General features: G+C 37.2%; 2 protein-coding genes across 8 annotated transcripts in view; both read left to right on the top strand.

Moving 5' to 3' along the window:
• Positions 1-10,007, top strand: part of SPDL1 (spindle apparatus coiled-coil protein 1) — a 31,524-nt gene extending 21,517 nt beyond the window's left edge. For 5 of the 7 annotated variants that reach the window (XM_040573495.1, XM_040573493.1, XM_040573497.1 and 2 more), the window contains exon 12: positions 602-9,209. In XM_040573495.1, the coding sequence (XP_040429429.1) occupies positions 602-1,152 (551 nt within the window). In that variant the 3' untranslated portion in view covers positions 1,153-9,209. Of the gene's footprint in view, positions 1-601 lie in introns of all 7 variants that reach the window. The other 2 variants (XM_040573498.1, XM_040573499.1) reach the window with 2 other exon arrangements.
• A 2,484-nt stretch (positions 10,008-12,491) lies between these two features.
• The window catches only part of DOCK2 (dedicator of cytokinesis 2), a 187,111-nt gene continuing 176,456 nt past the window's right edge, over positions 12,492-23,146 (top strand). The window contains exons 1-2 of the mRNA XM_040573039.1: positions 12,492-13,060; positions 21,483-21,566. Of these exons, the coding sequence (XP_040428973.1) occupies positions 13,018-13,060; positions 21,483-21,566 (127 nt within the window). The 5' untranslated portion in view covers positions 12,492-13,017. The remainder of the gene's footprint in view (positions 13,061-21,482; positions 21,567-23,146) is intronic.

Here is a 23,146-nt window from a genome sequence, read left to right as displayed (position 1 = left end):
GTGCAGGCAGATGGTGTGAGCTTTGTAATAAATGTGAAGCACTTGGAGGAAAAGCTGTTAAAGGAGCTCGTTACTGCAGTTGAAGTTTTGACAGAGGCCCAGCAAACAAACAACTGATACCTGTGTTTCTGCAGAAACAAAAAAGCTATAGCCTCTGGAGGAAGACAAATGAGGAATCGGATGGACAAATTTGTTTTGGTACTTGTCCAGACCCAAATGATTTATTTGGAACTTTTTTTGGTGGAAGCTTACATCAGCAACATTCAAAATGGGAATAAAATAGTTGAGAGCATATTAATTCAGTTCAGAGCATCTAAGGCTTGTTTATTTTTATAAAAAAAAAAAAAAAGGTAGAATGTATAGAGGGAAGTACATTTGGTCTTTTTTAAGCTAACTTTTGTTGGGATGCATAGTTACCAATAATTAGTTATGTGAATGGGTACTCTTTAAGCAATCTAAGTAACCTATTAAGAATTATTTTGAGGTCTTTAGTCATGTGAAATGCTCTTTACTAGTTTTGATGGCTATTAAGAATGTGTTGGTGGACAAGTTAATCCCAGCTTTACTTGTGTACAAAAAGTATATTGCTTTCTTTCCTTAGAGTTACTTAAAGTCACTAAAATTAAAAAGAAGAGGGAGAAGATTCCAGTGGACACTACCTGTGAATATCTGGACAGCAAAAATACTTCAGTAAAAGAAGCTGCTCTCACTCATTTGCCAAGTAAGGAAGAAACTAAGGTCACTTGCAAGAACTTGGAGCAAAGTGACTCTTCTCCCAAAAAACAAGTTCTTGAAACACCACCAATAAATGTAGCTCTTCAAATGATGCACAAAGTAGTTGAACCTGACAGAGAAAGAAAGAGAGTTAAAACTAAAGATGAGAGTCATGACAACTATACTTCACACAACAGAAGTGGAAATATTTCTTTGACTTCGACTGCCCCCAGGTCAGTGTCAACTTCTGTGTGTGGTCAAGGTAATCAGCACAGACCTGCATCTCTTTTCTTTCGCTGCATGAACTATGCTATCCACTTCTTTATCTGTTTCCTCAGTGTTGCATGCAGAGTAATTCCTCAGCTCCGGCTGCCTGCGTTCAACCTCTTAAAGCCTTTTAGAAAGACTAAAATGATGGCTCATGGAAAAGACTCTTGAAACTCTAACTACCTTTGAAATAACTTTCCCATTACTTGAAAAAGTTTAAGGTGTGCAGATACTGTGACAGCTCACTCAGTTTGCTCTTCATTCAGAAACAGGACTGTTTCTTGGTCCTTCAAAGCTGCTGTATAGTTGGATTACATCTTAAGGTAACAGTCAGTAGGTATCATGCTTCAGTCTCTGAGGACAGCTGGAATGAGGAATGATGTGGCTAAAAGCCTAAGAATTACTGAATATTTTAGTAATTATTAATCCCATTTGGGTTAACATAACTTGCAGTATACAAAATCGTTTAATCATGTTACGAATTCATATTGGCAGGCCACTGACTTTACTAACCTGGATGCATGATAACTTGAAATATAGCTGTTAAAATTAAGATCAATCTTTTCCTGAGGAAAAAAACTGAGAATTTCAGTTACTTTTTGTTAGATAGTAAAGTAACTTGGCACAGTAATTATAACTTTTTTTCACCTTGGTAAAAGGAATGTTGTTTCCCACCCACCAACCCCAAGGTGGTGCTTTTGTCTGCTGTTCATATTCATAATTACAATAAACATAGTATTTTGGGGATAGCTTAAATGATATGAGCTTATATATTGATGATATTTGCTAGTAAAAATAACACTTCTTCCTAGCTTCCCATCACCCGCCCCCTTTCCTCTGAGCTTTCTTCAATATTTAAGGTGTGATTCTGTGCGTATCTCTGATAGTTTGAATTAATTACGTGATCAAATTACTTTCAAAGAGAAAACAATTGAACGTTTGACAGAAATACAATGAAGTTGAGGGGATTTTTTTTCCATTTTGTGAAGCCTCCCACATCTGTATCATCCCACATAGAAGCCATTTTCTTTGGCTTTTCATGTAGTGATATAAGGCTGGAGAGAAAAGAATGGCTTGGGAATCTGAAGCGACTTAAAGCCTAAACCCTTCCTGTCCAGAAAGTTGTATTTCGTCTGTCCCCCCACAATCAAGCTTCCACGTTTTCCCCCACCCCCAGTACACACACTACTTTAATTTGTTGTTGCCTATAGGGGTACTTGCTATGTTCGCCATAGCAGTAGCTTTATATTCAACAGATTTTATGAACCATCCAATGAGGAAAGGGTGTGCTAAAATAATGCAAACTTGAATTTAGTTAATTGAGTATACACAACTTTTTATGTGTGACTTGTTACGGGATGAACTGTAGATTCTTGATGGTATCAACAAGGAACTGTTCACTGACGTTGTTAAAATTAGCAGTGTAACCTGAGTTGGGATTTAAATGCTTTGATTGAGGGGAAATGCTGTCTTGATATCCAGCATCCCAGAGGGCATATGTGTTTCAAACGAAGTCTCAGCCTGTTCTGGAATAAAAGTGAAGAAAGCTTAAAGATACTTTAAGGTACTATGGAAATACTATATGTAATGCATAGGAAAGAATATGATGATTAGAACAGTATTTCAGGTCCTGTCAATAACAAATACTTTTCAGACCATTTTAATGAATCTAGAATGGCAGCAGCTTCAAGGCTGGAGGAGGCCCTGCTATGTGGAAGTCTGTACAGTAGATCCAAAACTGCATTCAGATGTAGTTGGATTGATATTTTGACTCTCAGATCAATTGTTCATGGTTGCATTAGATACAATTAACAGTTTTGAAGTAAGCAAACAGTACAATCTTCTGAAATGGTCTGGAAAAAATATGGTAGAAAGAGCAGTTTAAATAGCTATGTCAGTGTATGCAGGGACTGTTCCTGAGGAGGAAGGAGCAGGGAAGTTAAGCTTGGGTTGTGAAAGTTGAGAGGAGTGATGATATTAATTAATGATGGTGTTCTGTGCACATAAAGGTATAGTTATCATGTAACGTGGGTGTGAATATCTATCTTCATTTTCTCTTATTTATATGGAAAAGAAGGTAAAATGTCTGCAAACAGAAAGCTATTAGAAATAGTTTGTGAACTGAAGAGGTAATCCTCTTGCGAGCTGAAGGGGTTGAGGAGGGAAAAATGTTTTATGGGATTGATGTGTTGGAAGTAGAGGGAAAAGAAGTGGAAGAAGACAGTCGTAGTTCAGGTGGGTGTACTAACTTTGTACCCATTGCCCTTGGTCCACAAGAAGAATAAAATAAAAGTCATTAGCAGGGGAAGGAGGGACACCCCCACAAAACCACACACATATACACACAAATAACACCTCCATATCCACCTTTAAGGTGTTCAAAATGGTGTGAAGAACCAATAAAGGCTAAATCCAGACAGGTTCTGTTTGTATTTGAAGTTACGTTAATGATCTATTAAACCCCCAATGAATGATCTTGTTAAGATAACACTGAGGATTCCCTTAACCGTAACCTGTTATGACTTATTATGAAGTAGGAAGTTTTGGTAAAATCTGAGCTTTTGAGAAGCTGACTTTTTTAAACAAAGCATCTCTGGACTGTTCTGTGACGGACATGGGTAAAAACCCTGCACAGTAATATTGCTAAATGCAGAGGCACAAAAAGTATGGGCAAGTTGAGCACAAATGTGGACCTGAAAATGGAGAGTTTGGGGGAAGAAGAAAATATTTGGCATTGGTGTGGTAGGTAATTGTCAGTGTTGCATCTTGTGTGGAGGAAAATAGGATGCTCGAGCCAAGAAGGCTAATGTGGTCATTGGAGGGTGTTTTTTGTCACTGGAGTGGTATTTGTGCAATAATCTGTCTAGTTAAGTTGTTAGAGTTGCATGAAATGTGGCACTAGAAAGAGCCATAGCAAGTGTGAGTGGGTTGCAAACCTCATTTCTAGCACGTGGTGTTAATAAGTGTTGTCATCCTAGCTTTGGAGTGATTGAGAAGTAGTCAGAGATGATCTGTATGTACTTAATGGTGGCAGGTCTCCTTGCTTGTGGAAGTCTTGCTTGCTAATGTGATACTTAGCAAGATAAAGATAGATAACTTTGAACTATTAGTATACGTACACATTGCAGATGTGTTGACTTAGAAAAGTTTTAAGGTAGCAAATGAAACATAGGAAATGTGATTGTTGAAAACATGGTAGTTGAGACTAAAGGCTTAAATATTTTTGTGATTATTTTTAATTGTTACTGCTATTGTAATTGAGAGGTTATAGGTAGTGATATTTTCTTGGGCAAACTGGTCTATAAAAAGATAGAATTCTGTACAAAAATGCTTTTTTTTTTTACTTCTGAAACTCAAATAGCAAGTTTCAGCCCTTGCTACCCAATTTAGTTTGCCTTTATTTTTGAGGTTGTTTGCTTCAGTTTGAACTAAGGAAGGACTTGTGTGCCTAAAAGCTTACTTGCTCTTAAATTATTTAGATTGGTAGTGTATGGCAAACTTAACCTCATCTGGACTTGGGTTAAACAAGAATCTTTTAACAGAATGCCTGTGGCCATTTGGCTGAGCAAGAGATTCAGATAACTAATATTCCCTTCAGGGTTTTAAGTGTGACACCCATCCTCAGAAGGTAAAGTGGCATCTGATGAGACCAGTCAAGCTTTCTTAAGTGTGTAGAAGAACTACGTCATGCTTATGGAGTGTACAGAGATAAAACGTGGTGGAATCATGTCATAGTTGAACAAGCATTTATTTCAGAGCAAGTGTTTAATGGTCTTCTCTTTCTGCTCTATTCCCCTGTGCTGACAGTGGATGGGATTCCCTGATGGTGTGGGGGATGTTCTAGGAGCTGGCTTGGTATGAGGGTTGCTGGGGTAGCCTGGGCTGGCTGCGAGATGACCACCAAGCCATTCCCTCACTCCCCCTTCCCAACAGGATGGGGAGAGAATAAGATGAAAAAGGTCATGGTGGAGATACGCAGAGGTTGCTTACTAATTACTGGGCAAAAATAAACTCAACTTGAAGATTAATGCAATTAAAAATAGAGCAATAGTGAAAAACAAAGACAAAACGAAGATGCAAAAAATCACAATCACAAAAATAAAATAATATCACAATGAACAACTCCCGCCACTTCTTCCCAGGCTCAACTTTGCTCCTTAGTTCCCAGTTTTTACCTTGTCCCTTCTGAGTGACACCAGGTGGATGAGGAGTGGCAGCTTGTAGTCAGTTCATGACACGCTCTGCTGTTCCTTCCTCACGCTTTTGCCCTGCTCCAGCTTCGTTCCCTTCCATGGGGTATGGCCTGGAGATCTGCTCCGATTTGGTTCTCCGTGGGCTGCAGGAGAACAACCTGCTTCACTGGGGTCATCTTGCTGGACTGCAGGGCAGTCTCTGCTCAGGTGCCAGGAAAATCTGCCCATCCTTCTTTACTGACCTGGGTGTCTACAGGGTTGTTGCTCACGTGTTTTTTCTCACTGTTGCTGTGCAGTTTTTTTCTTTAATCCTTTCTTAAATACGTTATCACAGGGGTGTCCCCAGTGTTGCCATTAGCTCAGCCTTGGCCAGCAGCAGGTTTGTGTTGGAGATGGCTCTGGCTGGCATGAGGGCAGACCCTGGTTGCTTCTTACAGAGGCCACTACTGCACTCACTTCCCTCACTTCCCCCACCAGCACCTTTCTGCATAAACCTAATGCATGGCTTATCTGTCGTTATGAAACTTGCTTTTTTTTTTTTTAAACCTGGATTAGTTAGTTTTGCTTCGTGGCTGCGCAGCATTGTACTGGCAACAACAGCAACGTACAGTTAAGAGTCAAGGAACAGTAAGTTAGTAGCTTCTTAGGAAAACTGTACAGTCAAGAGAGGAGTCCGTAAAATTACTGTTACCTCTTCCTGGTCAACTATAGATTCATTTTGAAATTAACAATACTACTTCAGAGAGAACTATCTGTCACATAGTGGTTCTCAAACTTTTACACTATAATACTTTAAGCAAACCTTGACTTTAAACTTAGAACAGTCAATAGATATACTTTGCCTTTGACTTTTATGAATTCAGAGTTGCTAAACTCACAGCTAGGTTTCTGTGGTGCAAAATGGGTTGTCTTAGAATATTGTTCAAGCTTTCTTATAGGGGGAGGTGAGTGTTACTGAATTCTGAACTCAAGCACATGAATTGGACTGTATGATTAAACAGAAAAATAAGTTTAAAGTGTGACACTTCTGCGGAATTGCCAGGCTAAATCTCAAAATGAAACATGCACATAAGCAGTCATCAAGGCAGTGCGGGTAAGAAGTGCAGGTGAGCATAAACTGAATAATGTCACTTTTTAATAACACTGCTCATCAAAGTGCAATGGACTGTACTAAAATGTACATCCTTTTTAGAGTTAAATTGATGTGCACATTTGAAATTTCAATTGTATTTATAGGGTGGCTACAGAGGTAGTAAATACGGATTTGAAACATGTTTGAGGTTCCCACTAACAGCAGTGGAATTATTTCTGTAATTGTTGTGGCTGAGTATATTAAAAAGGTAGGAGAGCTTTTCCAGGATGCTTGAGATACGTAGTGGTATTGTCTCCAACTTTGAATTGTGATTGAAAAACTACACTTTCCAACTTCGTCAGTCTAGGTAGTCATTGCTTGAGACACTTGAATGGCTGTGTGTTGTATTGGCATCGTGGTGAACCCTGGAGTGGAACTCGTCAAGCCGCTTTGTTTAGGTCTTCCAAAACTTAAGGCATTGGTCTCTGGGTTAGAACTCCAGTTCTTCAACAGATAGCAAGATGGTTCAGCTGGTACGTGGAGGCTGTAGTTATTCTTTGCTGTAGACAGCAAAGAGCAGGTGAGCATTTTGTTATGAAATAATTTTGGAATTAACTGAAAATGGATTTTGTCCCTTCTCTTGTTGCATGTAGTATCCTGAAGTATTTCCAGGCCAACTATAATACACTGAAGTGAAAGATGTCTGGTGGAGCCCTGACATGGGTTGCTGGTATTTATTTGTTTGGATTGTTAGCGGGAGCCTTACCTGTTCATTATCACCTTTAAAGCTTTTTTGTCACTTCTCAGTGCGTATTTACTGTAAGCTAAAATTTTTGGAAGCGGAAGCAAATTACGGTTATCTGTTGCTGACCCAGATAAAAAATGTAACCAACTTAAGGAGTTTACCAGTCTGAAATATCTCATTTTATTCTCATAAGTCAGTATCAGTCCTCTGATATTATTAACATAGTCTCAGAAACTTGGGTTACTTTATGTTGACTTGTATACCCATTTTGCTGTACTTCAGAAGCATAAAATTAAGTTACTTTAATAGCTCTTAACTTTGAGACAGTGTGATGTTTCTCATAAGAATTTGATTTCCAGGGTTACTTTGCTACATCTACAGTATTAGGTGATTCCGTTCAAGGAAAGTATTCTGTATAAATCAAATTGTGTTGCTTTGGAACATATTTCAAGTTAATTCTGTTTTTGTTTGGCCTTTTTGGTTTGTTTGAAACTTTCCTTTGTTCTGTTCCCCCCCCCCCCCCCCCCCAACTTTTTATAGGGACTTCTTGCTGGAAATTTTGGCTGCTAGACTCTTTGGAGGGGCAGGGGGGTTGGACAGGTGTTGTTTAAGGTGGAAGAGAGGGAGGGACAAATGAGTCTAGCGTAGAAACAGATGCTTAGGCACGAGCAGTCCCTTCTTACAGATGCTAGGGAAACAAGGGTGAACTGCAGATTAAAAACTAACCAGAAGATGATTACTAAGAATTCTCTCCTTCTTCCCTGAATTATAGGGGTTCTTGTTGTAATTGTGTAGTTACTTGCAAGTTGCAAGTCTAAAATGGAGTGCAGCTGGTGGCAAGCAGATTATGGACAAAAGATGGTTACCCATTGGAATGACAGGTGTGGACTTGTTACAAAATCAATGCTGGAATGCAAACGGTCCTACAAAGGGGAGATGCACAGCAAACCGTACTTGTTATTTAGTGTTTTGAGACAGTGCTTAGAGAAAACAATGTGCAGAAAACTTAAAATGGTTAAGTGCTTTATTTGATATGTGTGTATGTAAAGATCAAGTTAGGAGGAAGGGGGGAAAATCTAAGTTGAGGTTCCCAAAATACTCCTATTCCAGTTGCTTTCATGTTGTTTGTCTTTAGGCATATCTCTATTACAAATAAATCTCTAATGACTTTAGCAGTCCTTTTTGTTTGGAAAATCATTACTGAAAGCAGCTGTAGATTGTTGTGGACTGCTCACTAGTGGCTCTTCAGACCGCTAGAAATTAATCAAGTTATTAGAGAACTGCTTTAGTGGAGATGTGGTGATGAGTCAGCGTAAAACTTGTGTTAGTATGTCAAGCAACGTGTAATTTGCAACTTCACTTTCCATAACTTGTTTTGCTGTTGAAACAATCATGTATAATAGTCAATTATCTGTAGGAGGTCCGGAGATGCTACTATCGATTAGTTTTAATGACATTTGTATGCTTATTAAGTGATTCTTAATTAAAGCATCCAATTGTGCTGAGTGGTCTAATTGTTTTTTAACTTAACAGCTTTGCGGTAGCTAACACTGTATTCCTGTTTACATTCATATCAGAATTAAAACTTGTCACTGGACAAATGATGTAATTTCAAGCCTGAAGATCAAGTTCTTCCCATTTCTTGTTTTCAGATCTTCAGGAACTAAGATAAAGCAGTAGTAATGCAAAAATGTGGTTGGAAACTAGTATCTTGCTTTTTCGAGTCATCTTTTGTATTGTTAATGCAAAAGCTCAACTTGATCACGCCTGTATGATGTTGCTGGGACTTCACTTGGAGCTTTATACTCCTGTGATGTGATCTTCTTTGCATACATGGCACAATCAATGTGTTTTTTTTTTTTAAAGGCTGATCACAACCAGTTACCAATTTCAGTAAGCTTTTTTGCTAGACTGCAGCAGATAAGAGGCAAAAAAAGACAATACGTGAAGTGATGAAATGTGAGGAGGAATGATACAAAGACACTTTTAACCTTAATTTATTCTTAATACTCCTTGCTCTCTTTGCGCATGAATGCTCTTAAGCCAGTTGGCTTGCTCAGTTTTGCTTAACTTTTATGTTAGCTCTGTTTTGTAATAACTAAATATGTATTTAGAACGGTTGCTTTGCCTGTAGGTTAACACCTGAATCCAGATTTGAAACCACGGAAAATGAAGATAAGAAGGAAAATATAATCACGACTGAGAAGAAAACACAAAAGAAAAAATATACTACATTGTATGTGTCTTCTAAACCAACTCCTGAAACACAATGTGCTCAGCAGTAAAACTAGTTTTCTGGAAGGAAGCTGGATAGTTTGGAGTCCTGCTTCAGCAGGAGATGCTGAGTAAACTTAAGTTGCACGTAAATACACAGGTTCCTAATATAAATATTGATCTGCCTTGTTTTCTGAACAGTGTGACTACATTAATGAAAGCTGCACTTTTGATGTCTTAACTTCCCAGAGAGCACCTGTTAAGTACCCTGGCAATGGGACCTGAAGTGTTGCCTTGTCTTGAATCTTAGCTAAGGCTCTACATGCTTGTTAGTCATCACTTGTTGGAAGTATAGTGCTATTCTGAATGATAAGTACTTGGTATGGAAACTTTATTATGCAATAATAAAACGGGTTAATCCTGAGCAAGACTGGCTAGACAATGTTGACGCAGAAGGAAACTAAGTCATGAGCAATTGCTCCTGAAGTTCTTTCAATTCCTGGATTCAGAATTCATAATGATTTTTCCCCTAATATGTAATTGTTCAGCTTTCAGGCTGACCTGATTGTCAAGATGTATGTTCAATTTATTGTGCATTTTGTGGGTTGGTATACGTTTGAAACTTTTAAATCTTGTATTTGTATGAATAAATAAAATAAACTTTGCTTTTTATTCCTTCTTAAAATTAGTCTGTTGCATTTGAGACACAACATTTTTCTAAAACTGCTGGTTTTTGATTGACAGATATTTTGTTGGAAGTATTTTGTTTAAAAAGTACAACTCAATAAAAGCTAAGACATTGTAATGCATGTGCTGTGTCTTATTCTTAGATTAATCATACCTTTCTGATATTTCATGCAGAACAATTTTGAGGGGAGCACATCTAAGCTAGTGCCCCTAAAGTTCCGGTGTTTACATTGGCAATACAAGATTGAGCCTTCATGCTGTAGTTTAAGCTCCCTCTAGTGAATGGTTTAGCCACTTTCCAAGTAAAAGATTAAGATGAATAAACTTATTTTTTTTCTTTTTAAATCAATTATGAGGAAGATCTCTTGGAAGAATCTTACAGGCCAGAGCTTTTAGTTTTTTAAGGTCGATCCACAATACTTCTGTCGGTATGTGTGACTCTAAGACCCCTAGCATGCCTTCTTTATTAACTCCAGAGATGTAATTTCAAGCCCATGCCAGATGCTCATGGTCAGCATCACGAGATAATGGGGAATAATAAAAGTAAACTTGCTGTATAATGAAATGTTTGTTATATTCTAGTTTTGGCCAAATGCCTGTTTGATTTGGTAGCTGGCACTATAACAGTGATGCTGACTGCCATTTCCTCACCACTCCCTAAAGAACCTCTAAATACTGTTTGTAAAGGAAAAATATTTTTGCTGCAAGTTGGAGGATGTCAATCTCTTGCATAATCATAAGTTAATGTATAATAGAATTCAATTGTATCACTTCCTCAAAAGGAGAAACTTAATATCTCTCCTTATCCTTCAGTCTTATTTATGAATTTGATAAACTGAGAATCTCTCACTTCTTGTTTATAATATTCCATGATATTAGAGTAAGCTAGCAACTATCCATGGCCTAGTTCTTTTTCTTCTTGCCACTGAGCCACTGATTTTGCATGTATGTACTAAATGGAAGAAATGCTTTCCATGGTGCAAAACATTAGAAGAAACCCTTTTTTTCTTTTCCATCAATAGTGAAATAGTTCATTTTGTTTACTGCACATGGTGATGCAACTAACACTACTAAAGTACATAATAGTTCTAATTAGAGGAAAACAACATCACTTCAACAAATGAATGAAAATGCTTAGAGTTACCTATTTATCCCCCCCCAAAAAACACTATTGCTTTGCCTGCATTACTGTAGTTTCTTGAGCCTGTGGGTCTCACATAATAAATGCATGTTTACAAATCTCTTAAAGAATTTGATCTACCAGCTGGCAGAACAAGGCCGGAATTGAGGCTTTTGTTGCCACAGCATACTTACAGTATTGCCTATTAAGTCCTTGGAGGTGAAATTTCTGTATGTTCTTTTCAAAATATAGTAGTCCTGTGTTGTGCCTGGTCTGTAAATGATGGGTACTTTCTAGTAAATAAACAAGGAAGTCTTATGCGACTTAAATGACGAAGCACGTTTTTAAGTGACTACTATATTGGAACAATTTTCTTCAGGACTTTTGTATCAGAGGGAAACATAACGAGGAAGACAAATGTAGAAAAAGACATTAAATGCGAGGCATGACCGTTAGGCCAAGTCGTGTATGGGAAAGGGTGATTTGCTGCAGTAGGGATTCAGAGGAGTAAGGAAAACAGTCATTGCAGGTTAGAAAGTTACAACTCAAAATCCATAGTAAAAAGAAAGATGAAATGGTTCAGTCTCAAAATCTACTTTTGAGAAAAGAGTATGAAATGGGTGTTCAATGGAAAAGAATAGTTAGGACTCCATAGCTGAAATTGGTTGTCCTTAGATGGAGACGTTCTGAGTTGCTCAGAATCTAGCTCATGTTAATAAACATAATATGGAGCTTTGGTGTTACTTTTAAGCAAGTTAATTTCTCCCTATGAAATAATTAACAAAATCCTTCCACTAAGGTTAGCTAAAGTTTTGTTTTTTTGTTTGTTTGGCCTCGAGAATAGGTTTTGGAAATCCTTGTGCAACAAGAGAAAGACTGGCAGTCTGGACTTCTCTTAACTGCTAGTTAAAATCAAGAACTGACATGTCACGTGTCATGAAAGACTATCCTCACGGATGTAGCACAGCACTGTTAAACTGTTTTCAGAAGCCATGATTGCTAAGATAGAAAGTAATATCCTGAGGACAGGACTATTATATGGATTTGTTGTACCGAGCTGGAGATAAGAATAAATCTCAAAATATTTTCTATTTTTTAATGTTTTAAACTCACAAGTAAAGAATGTGAACGCAGGTGACATACTTGTTTTCGATCCCATGTATTGTCCTTCATCCAAACGGTGAACAACTTTGCTTGATCTTTGCTTACCCAAAACATCACTATTTAAGTTCTCACACACCTACCTGTGTAAAATTAAGGGCTGTAAATATTCAGTAAACCAGTTCTTGAAGTTTTGTCTAGATAATGAGCTTTTAAGTGCTGCTTTGTTTAGAAAATGAAGAGAAACTCCTTTTCTCTCCAAATGTAGCATGAGAGAAATAGAGAGGAATGGGTGGAGTTTGAAATGTTGTGGCTTTTTCTTCACCTCATTTCTCTGAGAGAATTTCTATTATGAAAAACAAATCCCTTTTCCAGGGCAGGTTAAAAGCAAGTTCATGGCTTGAAAAAGCCAAATCATTTAAAGTCTGCTTCTGTTGTAAGTTTAAGAAATGAGGGGCATTTCGAAACTGAACTGTTCAGCGTGTAGAGATTGTCATAGCGGCTGGGCTTTGCACATGGTAGCCTTCCACGTAGATGCAAGTTGAAGAGTGGTGCAGGAGAGCAGTGTAGTGGTTTTGCTTCTTTTCGCCTGCTGTTGTGTTACAGCCAGTATCATGCAACAGAAACACCCAGTTTGGGTTTCCCCTCCCCCATGACACTTGGGTACAATATCTCGAATTGAGAAAAGAGGAAGGAAGCGCACAGCTCAGAAGAGCAGCAAATCTCACAGAACCCTCACAGCTGCCTCAGCCAGCTTCAGGCTTCTCCTAGGCATCAGTAACAACAGCTGGGAAACGGATTTTGCTTCCATCTCCTTTTGCTGGTTGCCCATCTTGAACTTTGCATCCTTTAAATCTTGTTTGCCTCAGTGGTGGGCATCCTTTGGAGCCTCACAGACTCATGTATGATGGCGACATGGCGCAAGACAGACAAGAAGAGTGGCGTGGGTATGTAACTCAGTAAACTGCTGTTTGAATTTTGTCCTCATAACTTCTGAACAGGATGTGGGCAGGTGTTTTCTCTCGTATGATAACATCCTCCACTTTATCACAGTAGTTTAACTGAAATGATCAATTTCATATGAAGTTTTAATTTTTCAAAGAAAATGGCAAGTAGTATGTGAATGCCAGCTTGGGAGATGTAACCTTTCCACCCCTCCGTGCTCCCACCCATCTCAGATCTTGAACTCTAATAGTAACACAGCTTTTCCCACCTCTGTATTTTGGAAACACATTGAATAAGTAGCATATTGTTTAGTAAGCAGTAGCTAGAAGTTACAGTGAAACAAATGCTGGAGAAGGGGAATCCTACAGTTGCTTCTGAGAAATCATGAAGATGTTTACTTGAAGTTAGTGTTACTGAAAAAGTTGTATATGAGTAGTAGTAGTAAATTCCTTTTTTGAAAAGAATGTCACCTTCCAACACCAATTTTCCTTAAAATTAATAATGTTAATTTCCATAAAGGTCTGAATTGCAGTTAAAATAAATAAACAGCACCTTAAAATTAGGAAGCAGCACTGAAGCACTTGAAAGAAATACTCTGCTGAAGATAACTGTGGGCTCCCAGTACAGAACATAGTTAATGTTATATTTCTTATAGTTTATTTTACATACTAGTGCCTAGTTACTAATCTGGAATCCCAAAATTATTTTAAATGACTGTTAAGGAGGGTGTAATGTTTTCATTAAACACACTAAAAACAACATTAAAAAAACATTAAAAAAAACAACAAACCGCCAAACCGGCTTCATGAAATGAATCAGGGAATTAATAAGAGGAAAAGAATGTCTTCCTGTTCAACTTCCACGTGCAGCAGGGAGGGAATTGTGAAATGGAAGTGCCTTGTTCTGGTGGCAGTTTATATTACAAAATGAAAGGTGTAAAGATTTTCTCTTTCATTTTTACAAATAGTAGAAAGTACTTCACTTAATTTTAACTTTTTTTTTTTTTTTTCCTGAAAGCTACTGACCTGGGGGACTATGACTGGATTTATTGGATGTGGTGTCTGTATTGGTATACTAGTGATGGATCATACTCACAAGAATAACATAAAACAATTTTCACTTCTAGGGGCTTCTTACAGGGAACGTTTTGGGTTGGAGCGTGTTGGACGTAATAACAAAGAAAGTCTTATTCCTCCTGCACTAGTTTTTAGCATGGGAGACCATTATGTAATCTGACTTGATATTCCGTGTGATGCATGCTAGTGAATTTTTGTTCATACTCCTCCAGTGGAGCAGCCTTGGGGGTATGACCAATGCATTTCCCCTGAGAAGGCCTGCTGTGCTTTGTTGACAGTGGAATTTGACAATGTGTAACTTCATAGCCAGTATTTAAAAGGCTGTTATGATCTTGTAGTCCTTATGGTATCTGAAAGCTGCAGCAAACCACATATACTAAAAACAATCTTGTGAAATCCCCCTGCTCCGGCAGGGGGATTGGACTAGATGATCTTTCAAGGTCCCTTCCAATCCCTAACATTCTGTGATTCTGTGAAATAGATTACTTCAAAAATAAGGGTAATTCAGTCCAGTGATGTTTGTTTCATGAAGGCTAACAATGCATCTTGATTGAACAGTTCACTTCACTGTTCTACTTAAAATACCCTACTCAGAACATACAATTTTGCATAGCAGTACTTTTGTCTACCTCTGATCTAAGAATATTTAATTCAAAAAACCAAGAGTTTAACTGGAATCACTTATCATGAACACTTTAATTTTAGCACATAAGAAGCAATCAAATACTGGCAAACATCTAATGGGTGTGTTTTAACATTGTTTAAACTGCAATACAGATAACACAATGGGGAATTTTCAAAAACTCAAAAGGAGTAGGATTTACTTCTGGCAGTGAAATAGCGCTCGTGCCGCTTTCCCAAACGCTGTCAGCTCTGACCATGGCATTCATTTCACAGTAGCTCATAAGACCTTACAATTGCAATTGTGATTATGTGCAGATACCATTTCCTGAAACATGGCCTGCTAGAAATACTGCTGCTCCTCCTCCCACCCGTCTCCCCGATAAGACTGTTGTCTCCTCAAATCTGGTTATTTATGACAACCTGGAAGTCTTGAAAATGGTCTGTTAGTATAAGAAGTCTATTTCAACTGCTCATGTGATAAAGACACATTTGTGTTACTCAAGTCAGTCACTTCACTGAATATTGCAATTTTTGTATCATGGGGGGTGGGGGGATTCGGCACTTGGGAAATTTTCAGGTGCCAACACAGAGAACTGTACCTTGTGGACTGGGGGTCAGAACTAAGGACACACTAACTGCTCTCATACAAGCGTTTAGGACATCAGTGGTAGTTTAGTGTCAAAAAGACTGAAGATGACAGCAAACTAAAATTTTATCTTTTTTTATTTGCAAGTTATTTCGAAATCATTTCCTGCTGCGAATTAAGACGTGACTTAGCACTTGAACTACTGTTTAGTTCAAAGAAGCCAACAAGCACCACTTGACAAAGAGATATCAGCAAATTGCATGAATAATGAAATGGGATTCAGTGCATAAAATGGGAAATGGTGCAATGGATTATCTGTGTTCTTAAGGAAATTCACTTGTGTTCAAACCCAGATGAGATTTATAGCTTTGATAAGTTTCCTTTATGTATGTAAAGGAAATGATGTATCCACTTTGTGAGGGAGCAGATGGAATTATCGTTTACACTATGATAATTCTCAAAGGTGGTACCTTTTCCTCTGCATATATTAAAAACAACAAGAAAAAAGTAAACCCAGTTAGCCACAGACTAACTTGCTCTAGAGCAAAGACTATGACTTTGGCTGAGCCGGACTAGTAATGAACCAGATGAGAACTGAACCAACTGTTTAAAAAAAAAAAAAAAAAAAAGTCATCAAGTTTTATGTCTGTGGGGGGCTTAGCATTAGTCTGTAACGTTTGCAGCCGGCAGATATCAGATCTTAAAGAATCCATGACATGACCCATTTCAAAGCTGGAAATTAATAGCTGCTGTTTAATATTGAGGTCAAGTGCACTTTGAATATAGATTTCCTCTAATGTAGTTACCACAGCTATAACTGATTATTGCAATGCTCTACTAAGTGTCCTAGATGTCTCCTCCATGCATTACAACTGTTTCTTGAAGAATGGCAGGTATGATTGTGCTTTCCAATAGGAAGTCCAAACCAGAATCTTAAAATTAAAGCTCTAGAGTAAGTTGCTTATGAGAACTGACACTGTAGACTTGGTGGTATTTCCTTCACCCCGTGCTTGTTCCCCTGCTGTTCTAGGGTACAAGCACAAGTGATTTTGATGTAAAAGAGAATCTGTGCAAGTTGTGTCATCATGTGGGGTAATAATACTATGACTTTACTCACAGTTTCTATACCCACCCCAAGTCTGTTTCCTGGGTTATATAAAGGTTTTGTATTAAACTCTATTAAAAGTCACTTCATACCTGTATGTCAGAAAAAATGCTATCAATGTCTGAAGCTTATTCTTTACAAAGGGGAATAGGGAAAATAACAATAGTCAAATGGACTTTCCAGCAATAATAAAATACCATTTAAATGAGTACTCATGCATGTTATCTTTCCTTGTAGGCCTTTTTCACTAGGGAGCATTCAATTTCTGCTATTGCACAATTACTTGAAGTTAATAGATAACTACAAATTTAAGGAAGGTCAGCAAGGCTGAAAGAAAAGCTGCAGCTTATATACAGGAGTTCCTTTTCTTAGCCATGCCAGCTGTTGGCTCACACCCTGTTTTGTTTTCCTTAATTTACATTGGAAACTAAATGTATTTGTTCTTTCATTACATAACTAGGTGAGAATAGCAGGAGAATCTTTGACCCGGAATAGACTTAAAAACCAATCAAATAACAAACCAAAAAATAATCAGGGATATAGTCACACTGAGGATTTAGTTACGGGCTTTTTGGAAGGGTGTTCAAAGAGGTTTTTGGAAATTCAGTATTTTTATGCTCTTATTAATACGAGGGAAAATAGTGTAACTACTTAATTTTACCTATAGGAAACTCAAGGAATGATGAAGCCTGTAAAATAGAACAGCTATGCTGAAAGCACGCTTTTGTCTCAGTAAAATCAAGCAATATGGGCAAACTGAGTCTACCGAGATAAAGTGCATTCAAATTGATAATCTTCTCAAGACTGGAAGCTCTTTGACCTCTTTGGACTATTTTGTTTTCTATGTTTTTGTGTTCAAGTTTCTGATGAATGATTCTCACATTGAATTTGTGAGCCTTCAGTTAACAGCATGCCTAACACCTTCCAGTTTGGTGTTCACTGAGATCCACAAATTTTATAGTTTTGTTTGTTTGTTTTTTTGTTTGTTTTTGAGAAATCAAGGAATACTGTTAGGACTGCATAGTATTTTCAGACGAGATTTGTCAGTGTCCTTGCTGAGTAATTTCACACTATTTTTTATGATAAGAAAATACTAGCTGAACACAAGGAATTGATATGTCAGGAGAGAAGGTGAAATTTTTATATTACTACTCATAAAAGTAGAGTTGTAATGTTTCAAAATAAAATGGAACAGGATTAACAGGATTCTTGCTGAAGCTCTTCATTAGGACTCTTGGAATATTTGATATTGCTCCAGGAGTTATCACATGGATATCATGCCAGATAATTATCCTACCATTGTCAAGTGAAATTAAGAGTTTACAGAATCACAGAATGTTAGGGATTGGAAGGGACCTTGAAAGATCATCTAGTCCAATCCCCCTGCCGGAGCAGGAACACCTAGATCAGCTGACACAGCAACACGTCACACAGGAAGAGCTGATTGAGCAAACCTGTACCTCAGAAGTCATTTTCAAATTCTTTTTAAGTGGAAGGGTGGAAAGTAGGCAAGGAAACCAACTGGTAAGAAAGCTGTGAGTAAAAAGTGGGTCTCAAAGTGAAAAAGGTAATGGTCACACTTCCCTTAATAAGCAGGGCAAGGACTTCACAGGAAGTAAAATATGCAGGAAAGACAGGTAGGAAGATTAGGTTAATAAATGGCTTCAGTGTTGCAGGTTTGTGAGATTTTCCTTGCTCACCATTCCTGTCTTGCATTAGGTTACAGTCTGGTATTTTTGATGAATACTGAGAATCTGGGCTTTTTAAGTACTCGAACCCCGAGGGAATTTAGCTGGTTTTCATGACAGAATACTTTTGGCTGGATTAGTGAAGGGATCCTGGAGTGCTTTGTCTTTTGAATGTTCCCAAACAAGCTACAAAGTATGATTTATTTATTTATTTATTTATTTTATGGCTTGTCGTCTTCTAAATTGAGGATGTGATCTAATTCAAATAATAAGTTAATTGCGTCTTTGTCCCTATCAGCAGTTCTTGAAATCTATATTTTAACAGGAATCCTACTCTGAACAAAAAGCAATTGGTTTCTTGGGAAGTCTATAAACATCTTGTACATGTTTTCATTAATATTTTACTTTGGCAAACATATGCATACCTATGACATTTAATGAAAGAGGCTTCACAGTCATATATATATCCAGTAGCATATATTTTATGCTTTAGTTTTACATATATCTAGTTGCCTTCATACTCATTGTTTTTTTGCTGCTGGAGTGGATACTGTTAGATGTCTTATGCTACGGGTGCCTGAATATGGGAGAGTGATGGCAGAGTTAGATACTGAAGCTTCTTAGACTGTCTTTACAGCATGTGTCGCTTTCAGATGAACAAGAACTGATATCCTGGGCACGCTCCATGGGACTGATGGGAATCCCTTCCATCTTCCATACAATTCAACACCTTTTTGTGCTTTAGCGGAGTTCTGCTTGGAAAATCTTTCATGTCAACAGTTTGACCTGTTGTTTTCTAGACTTGCTATTGGGTTTTAGAATGGACGTTGGCATCTTCAGACAGATCTCATTGAGGCTAATCAGTGAATGCCCTGAGAGAGTGTTCTTCAAAGTAAATTGACAACTTTCTTCACAGTAATTTGAAGGGGCCTTTATTTCAGCTGTCTGGAGAGTTTATTTTTATAAATCCTGTTGTGATTATCCTATCAGATAACATATGAATCCATATATTTGTGAAGTTGCAGTTAACAGAAGATACATTTGGATTTAATAGTCAACCTTTCATTGACAGCTAATTCAAAAATCAGCAGACATGGTAGTAAAGCTGTCCAGTGCTGTAAAAAATACATCTGGATGTAGTTGATGGTATTAGGTTGGTTGGTTGTAGTGTTTTTTGCAACTGTATAAGGGAAATGATTTCTTGTCATAAAATGTCTGGATATGTCTATAGTTAAAATGTTTTAAAGGAATTAGTTAAACTCTTCCTACTGAAAAATCCCAATACTACAGTAATATCTCTCTCATTAAGTTTCCACTTACTCATTTAGAAAAGTCTTAGTTGGTAAAACCACTTCCGTAGTCAGTTAGTTACCACGCTTTTCAATATATCAATTGCTATTAAGTGAAGTTATTAACAGAGGGCTAAAACAATATGCAATGTAAATATGACTCAGTAATTTGCATCCATATTTTGAGACAAATGCATCTGGAAGTTGCATATTTTGAAATTGAAAGAGTATGTTAGTGAACAGTAGTCTTAATCTACATGGACCTTTCAGGAAAACAGTAACAGCCTCAGCTCCACAATCTACACATACACTCTGGAAACAAGTGGCAAATATCTGTAAATGTAATAATACTTATAAGGGTCATTAGCCATCTTCACTTACTGAGATCTATTTTAAGACTAACAAAAGTAAGCCAGTCTGAACGTAATTACATATCTACTACCTAAATTTAATTTTGTGTTGAGCTAAGTCAGTTCTGTGAGAATAGCTTAGAAATCATCATAAAATTATCTTGAATAAATGGCTTAATCTGTAAAGCAGGGCCTCTCCAAGTGTTTTTTTCTTTTTTCTTTCTTTTTATTTTTTTTTTATGAGTAATGATTCAATCCCTGTTCTACCCATCTACCCAACCAGGAGAAGTGTCAACAAAAATAAGAATTTATTTTTGTTCAAATAAGGCTCTTAATTAAATATGAAATTCCTTCTAACTTGTTCCAGAAATATAATGAAATCATGACGAAAAGAAAGAAAGAAAGAAAGAATCATAGAATATCCAAAGTTGGAAAGGACCCATAAGGATCATCAAGTCCAACTCCTGGCGCCACACAGGTCTACTCAAAAATTCAGACCATAGCATCGTTAATGGAACATTTAAAAAGTGAAAGGGATGAACCGATTTAGCTCTATGTTTCTACTTTGGGCGTTTACTTGAAAGGCAATTTCATTTGAGATTTTAAACATAGTCTTAAGTAAAATGTTTAAGTAAAATGTGTCACTAACATACATTTTGGCCTAGCAGAAATCAGCATGCTTCTTTCAGATGCCTCAGAGAGAGAGAGGGAAGCAAAAAATATGTTGGAATAGGCTGAATGGAGGCAGATCTTTCTAGATGAGGTTTCCACTAGTTCAAAATATTGCATGTTTGGATTCTCTGTATGGATGGATGGACTGGGAGACTGTCATGAGAAAAGGAAGAAAAGCCCTGCACCCTAGTATCTTTATGGCACAATGGACGTCATGGTTAGTAGTTAGTGTGCTGTTACTACTTGCACAGTTTAATTGTGGTTGTAGACTCACGTACTTTAAATAGTTTCTCTGGTTGATACTAGATTCAATAACCACTTCTAATCTGTAATGCTATTGTCTATAAACAAGACCCTGAAGAAAAAATGTACAGAAAAGAAGGCTTACCATAGCAGCCCACATCCTGCAGTCTTAGAATGTAATAACTAGCAACGAAACTCATTTTTCTTGAATTCTGTCTGAAACTTAGCTGTTTTTTAAACCCATGCAGATAAGGTTCTAATTGGAAGACTTTTAAAATCTGCCTCTCCTTTGTTCCTTTTGGAGTGATTAAGTACAGAAAATTAAGAAACTTTCTACTGCTTCCAAATGAAATAGTTTCATGTTAAGATGAAGACAGTTTACATGTGTTTCTCTGTCCCCATTATCCCCCCCAGCATCACTGTAAATTTCTAAAACTGTGTTTTAAATTCTTAGTTAAAGCAGTAGACTAACAAATTTGCATCACAATGAACATGTATATATTGAAGATGTGCATCTAAATATGTGCTCTAAAGCATATACAGAGTAGTTGCTATAAATGGCTTCGTTTTCTTGCAACAGTGACCTTTTTCATAACATTTACATTTTCAGAAGAAAAGAGAGAAAAGTAGTGATAGCAGATGAAGCTTGGTGATAGAATTATAGTTCCGTTTATTTATTTATCCTAGTCTATTTATGCTAGTATCAGAATCTTAATAAACATGTGCTTGTCAGTTTAATTGTAGTGTATGGCTATATTGAAAACCAGTATTTTTGCCCTCTAATTTTTCAGCTATATACAATTTCAAAGGCACGGGAGCACAACAGCTGGCTCTACAAATTGGTGATGTGGTCCATATCTTAGAGTCCTGTGAAGGTAAGCCAGTGGACTTAAGGCTGTAGTTTTCTTTATTTATATAATTTAGTCTTTTTACTTCACACCAATTGTCTGTGTTACATAAGTAGTTGTCTAAATGGTGTTGGTATATGTTTGTATTATTGCTGGCAGTGTTCTATTTTGAGGAACAACTTATTCATTTTTGGAGAGCCAAAATCAGAAATGTTATAGTACATGTGGTTTTCTTGGGATGCCATTACCAAATGAGGAAGTCATCAAGGTAGTTTGTGACATTCATGCCAGATTGTACTATACCTGACGGAAGATGCATTAGATTTGATGCAAGCATTAATGGAGCACATTTTTGCCTCTAAACTAAATATTTGTTGCTAGATATTTCTTATTGTTGCTAAATATTTGTTGCTATTCAGCACCATAGTATTCCCATATTATAAGAAGGAAATCAAGTATATTTAAAGTATTCTGTAGTTCAGCATGATAAAAACACTTCTGAAAACCATTTGACATATTGAATGTACTAAACAACACAAGTCCACATCAAGTAATGCATAACAAATACTCAATATGCTGACCCGAGCTTGGGTATGTGGAGTTGGTATGTGGAGATAGCTGACCAACTGGCCTAAATGTAAAATAAGGACAAGCAGCAGAATAATGAGAGAGCATAAAACCTTGTAGATTTGTGAAGCTGAACTCATTGTTGATACCAGAGTGATAGTGTATTCCTTCTTATTGATGTATACCTTCATATATTTACTGAATTACCTTCCAAGTCCACCAAAGCTCTTAAGTTTTTATTGGTATAAAGCAAAGACATCAGAATTATATCAACTCAACATTTGGGTGTCTTTGCAAAAGTCACTGTAACAGATTTTTTTTGTTGTTGTTCACAATCTGCAGTGATATAACTGACCAGGTTAAAACTTAAAAATTAGATTTTAAAATTATGAAGTTCTTCAAACTTTGCAAAACAACTATAAAATTATCTTCATCCTACTTCCAGTGTCTGTCACCTGTATCTTATTAAATGCAGTGCATGTTAGAGAGCAATTGCTGCATTGTGCATTCTGAGAGACAGTTCAGAGCTGTAAGCCACTTTGGTCTTAAGACTGCTAAGAATTTGAGGCTAGCTGTGCCCAGTCTATTCCACTGCACAGATCTCTAAGCTGTTTGGAAATGGCAAGGTCTTTAAAAAAGGAGCATCTGAGAAACCACATCTCCAATGTTTAGCAGCACAAAAGCTTTTTTTTTTTTTTTTTTGTATTTGTAAGAGAAATTCGCTATATTCACTATAAACATAACTGAAAAAATGGATGTAAGTCATTAGACTACTAGATAACAGATGCATCTTTCAAAGCCATGAGTAACAATTCATGTCCTCTCCTAAAAGAAGAAGAAGAAGAAAAGTCTGCATAATTCTTTAGTTTTTTGCTAAGGGGAGAAAATATACTTGCAAACCAGAACCTCCTTATCCTTGCATTGCCTCTGTTAATGGCAGAAACAACCAGCATTTCAGGTTTCTGACCTGAAACGTGCTAAATTCGTAGTCAAGTTTGTGAGGACGGCGTGGCAACTGAAGTGGTGATCTTATGGGGTTA

The sequence above is a fragment of the Cygnus olor genome, chromosome 14, assembly GCF_009769625.2.
Source record: "Cygnus olor isolate bCygOlo1 chromosome 14, bCygOlo1.pri.v2, whole genome shotgun sequence".
NCBI lineage: Eukaryota > Metazoa > Chordata > Aves > Anseriformes > Anatidae > Cygnus > Cygnus olor.
The sequence above is the reverse complement of the archived record's forward strand: the minus strand, read 5'-3'. Positions and strand labels throughout refer to the sequence as shown.